General features: G+C 53.0%; 1 protein-coding gene across 1 annotated transcript in view; it reads right to left on the reverse strand.

The window, feature by feature from the left end:
- Positions 1-1,433, reverse strand: part of LOC101992653 (olfactory receptor 2G3-like) — a gene marked incomplete at its 3' end in the record, with an annotated part of 3,877 nt that extends 2,444 nt beyond the window's left edge. The window contains exon 1 of the mRNA XM_005369293.2: positions 489-1,433. Coding sequence (XP_005369350.2) covers positions 489-1,433 — 945 coding nt within the window. The remainder of the gene's footprint in view (positions 1-488) is intronic.
- Positions 1,434-3,886: the final 2,453 nt, after the last annotated feature.

Genomic DNA, 3,886 nt, shown 5'->3' on the forward strand with positions numbered 1-3,886 from the left:
AAACAAACAAACAAGCAAACAAAGCCCTAGTAGGTAGGCCATGCGCTATTAAACAGCCCCACACTGATGAATGAAAACTGTACTGGTGGGTAGGGGCTGGGGCGTGTTGTTTCTTAAATTGGGAGTAGGTGGGGGTGCTTCTGGGAGGAGCTAGGGAGAGGAACAGATGACGGATATGATCAAAACATAGTCTGAGAAGTTATCAAAAAGGTCAATAAAATATCATACAAAGGTTTAAATAAAAATCTCTGTGTAGTGGCACACCCGTTTAATCCCAGCACTCAGGAGACAAAGGCAAGTGGATCTCTGTGAGTTTGAGGCCAGCCTGGTCTACCTAATGAGTTCCAGGCTGGCTAGGGCTACCTACTGAGACCTTCTCTCCAAAATGTAAAATAAAAAGAAAGCTGTCCCCACAGAATTTGAAGGGATCAGAACTGAATGAAACCTTTGTTCCTCACCCAAGTGGTTTAGTGCAAGCCAGTACACACTCCCCGAAGCCGAGCCAGGACATACTGGGCTGCCAGGTGGACATCACGGTTTCGAAGGCTGTAGATGAGTGGATTGAGGACAGGTGTGACAACCAGGTAGAAAACGGCCACCAGCTTATGATGTCTGGCAGGAAGAGCAGTAGAGGCTCGGGGCCGCAGGTACATGGCGCTCACTGTGCCGTAGAAGAGCCCTACCACCGCCAAGTGTGAGCTGCAGGTAGACAGGGCCTTTCGGCGACTCCCAGCAGAAGGCAACTTGCACACTGCAGTCAGAATCCAGGTGTAGGAGGCTAGGATGAGGGCGAAGGGTACCAGGAGGATAGGCACGCCCAGGCCGTATACCAGTCTGTAGTTGGCCGTGGTGTCTGCACAGGCTGTCCTCAGCACCGCAGGCAGCTCACAGAAGAAGTGGTCCACTGCAGGCCTCCCAGGACAGAAGGGCAGGCGCAGCGCGGCCACCGCATTGGGTACAGACAGTACAAAGCCCAGGGTCCAGGACGCTCCAGCCAGCGCTGCACAGCGGGGCGCGGTCACCAGGGTCGCATAATGCAGGGGTTTGCACACAGCCAGGCAGCGGTCCAGGGCCATCGCAGCCAAAAGGATGGCCTCGCAACTGCCCAGGGAGATGCCCACATACAGCTGCGCCCCACAGCGTGCCAGGGAGAGGCGAGCATGGTGCATGGCCATGTGTGCCAGCGCCTGTGGCAGCGTGGTGCTCACATAGGCCGTGTCCAGCAGGGCCAGGTGGGTCAGCAGGCGGTACATCGGCCGGTGTAGTCGTCTGTCCAGAGCTATCAGGCCCACTAGGGCACCATTGCCCAACACCGTGGCGAGGTAGGCCAGGAGAAGTGAGACCCACAGCAAGGGACGCAGAGAAGGTGGAGCCCATAGTCCCAGCAGCAGGAACTCTGGGGTTCCTGAATCATTGAGGGTTCCTGGACCCATCCTGGAGACAGAGACAATGGCAGGATCACTGCAGCACCTCTGGGCTAGGAGTATAAGGGATGGGGGGGACCAGCTCCTCGCTCCCCTTCCTCACTCTTCCTTTGTCCTCCCCAACTCTAAATCATGTCTCGTTTGCCCCCACCCCGCTTTCCTTTTTGCAATAGTTTGTTTACTGGTGCTATCTCTGCCGCTTGCCAACTATATTAAAGGAAGTGTTTGAATCTGAATTTTCTCTCTTAAAGGTTTTTGACAAAAGCCTAATGACCTGAGCTTAACCCTTGAAACACACACACACACACACTGAAGATCACAGTGACAAACTAATTAATCGAAACATATATATATCTCTCTGCCCCATCTCTCCTCCATCCTCTGTCTCCTCTCTCTTCCCCCGCACTCTCTCCCTCATCTCCTCCCTTCTTCATCCCCAGCCTTCTCCCCTGTACCCTTTCCTCCTCCTCCTCCCTTCTCCCTCCTCTCATGCCCCTTCCCTCTTCTCTGTCTGCCTCTCCCTCCTATCTCACTCCATCTCCCCGTCTCTCCTCTCTCACTCCTTCCAATCTGTCTCCTCCACTTCTCCTTCCTCCTCTTCATCCTCCCTCTTCCTCCCCCCTCCCCACCGTCTCCCTTTCCACTTCCCTTCCATTTTCTCACCTTGTCTCCATAGTTCTACATGACCTTCCGGCTCAACAATTCACGCCCAGTTTAGTTCCAGCTGGTTTTGTCTAGGTTCTCCTAAGAGCCCGGGACCCCCAACTCTACCGTTTAGTTCTAGCCCTAACCTGAACTCCAACTCCTCCTGTTTGTCACTCAGTCCTTCAGCCTAAAATAGCTCACACAGTGGGAGGGGCCACCTGGCAGCTCGGGGAGGTATGTTAGGGGTTGTAAGACCGAGCCAGCTCTGGGGACCAGTGACCCCCACACCCAAACATAAACCCAGAGTGGTCCACACCCTGAGCCTTCTGGGCTGCCCTCTGCTGCCCTTCTCCTCTCTCCTCTTCTGGTTTCTGAAGTCACCATCTCTCCTTTCCCTCTGTGCCGATCATTCTTAAGGCCCATGGGCAAGTCAGAATCACACCTCGTCCCCTCCCTTGACCTCATCTTTTCCTTTCCCTCTCCTCTTCCCTCTCTGGGTTACCTTTCCCTCCTCCACCACCATTTCCTCCTGGCTTCTCACAACACCTGCAGATTGTCTTTCCTGTCACTTTAATCCCCTCCCTCAATTTTCTTTCCCTCCCTCTCTCCTGTGCCACAGACGCTGCACACTTTATCTTCCCTTTCCCCTGTCCTTCCTTCCCTCCTGCTCCCTCCTTCCTTCTGTCGCACCCGTCCCTCCCTTCTTTTTACCTTTCCCTGTCTCTCTACCTTTTCCTTCTCTCTCTGCCCAGCCAGCTCTTTGTGCCTTCTTCCTCTCCCCTCTTGTCCCACCTTTCCCTTCCTCCACTCCTATGCTTTCTTACAGTTCTGTGTCTCAGTCCCCACCAGTGTCTCTGCCTCCAATGGCCTCTTCTGTCCCCCCATCTGCTCCTCCCCTCCTCCACCTCTTCCTCCTGCTCTCCTCACCCCTTCATCCCTCACCATCCTCCATTCCCTCTCTCCTTTTCCTAACCCTCATTCTCTCTCTTCAGTGCAGTGGCCTGGGTCAGTCCGGGTTAAGACACAGCCGTGCATGAAACCTCTGGCCAGTTCTGCCTCTCTCTGCTGCAGGGTCCAGTTTAAACAGACACTAGGAAAACAAAGTGTTCGTGGGAAAATCTGGCCTGTTCCTCTCCAGAGAGACAACCTTAGGGAGACCACAACTGTCTCTTACCTTCACAGATACAGCCCAGGCTGACCTCAAAGTTTTGTGATGAAGTATCCAAAGGCCATTTGTTGAAAGGACAGGAAAAGAGTGACCAAGATGGGCGATCTCTACAATTGATTTGCTCTGTGCTGATCCTGCCTATGTCCAAAAAAAGCCCTTCTGTCTATTTCCTCAATCTCTGCACATCACTTACAAACTTGTTTGAAGAGCATATTAATACACAAGGAGCCATTAGACAATGTCTGTCAAGACTAGGGAGATGGTGTTGGAGGCAGGAGCCCATAGACACCCAGAAGTGAGTGCAGGTCACATGACAGAGTGAGCATGGCTGGGACAAGGCAGCCATTGGCTAGAAGGAGATGAGTGGAAGGAAGGCTATGGTTCTAGCCAAGGCCCTGACAAGGTGGACGGGAATGTGTCTATCACAAGGCAACACATTCTGATTGGCGGGGATATCTAAGAAAACTCCATGATTCAGTGAGAATATGGACCTTGGTTCTAGAGAAGTGCCATATGCACACGTATAAAAGCAAATCTCGAATTTTCCCTTGCCCTTGACTGCAAACTCACATTCACTTTAAAGAAGGGAGAACTAGCCGGGCGATGATGGAGCACGCCTTTAATCCAGCACTTGGGAGGCAGAGGCAGG

Source organism: Microtus ochrogaster, unplaced genomic scaffold, assembly GCF_000317375.1.
Source record: "Microtus ochrogaster isolate Prairie Vole_2 unplaced genomic scaffold, MicOch1.0 UNK47, whole genome shotgun sequence".
Classification (NCBI taxonomy): Eukaryota; Metazoa; Chordata; class Mammalia; order Rodentia; family Cricetidae; genus Microtus; species Microtus ochrogaster.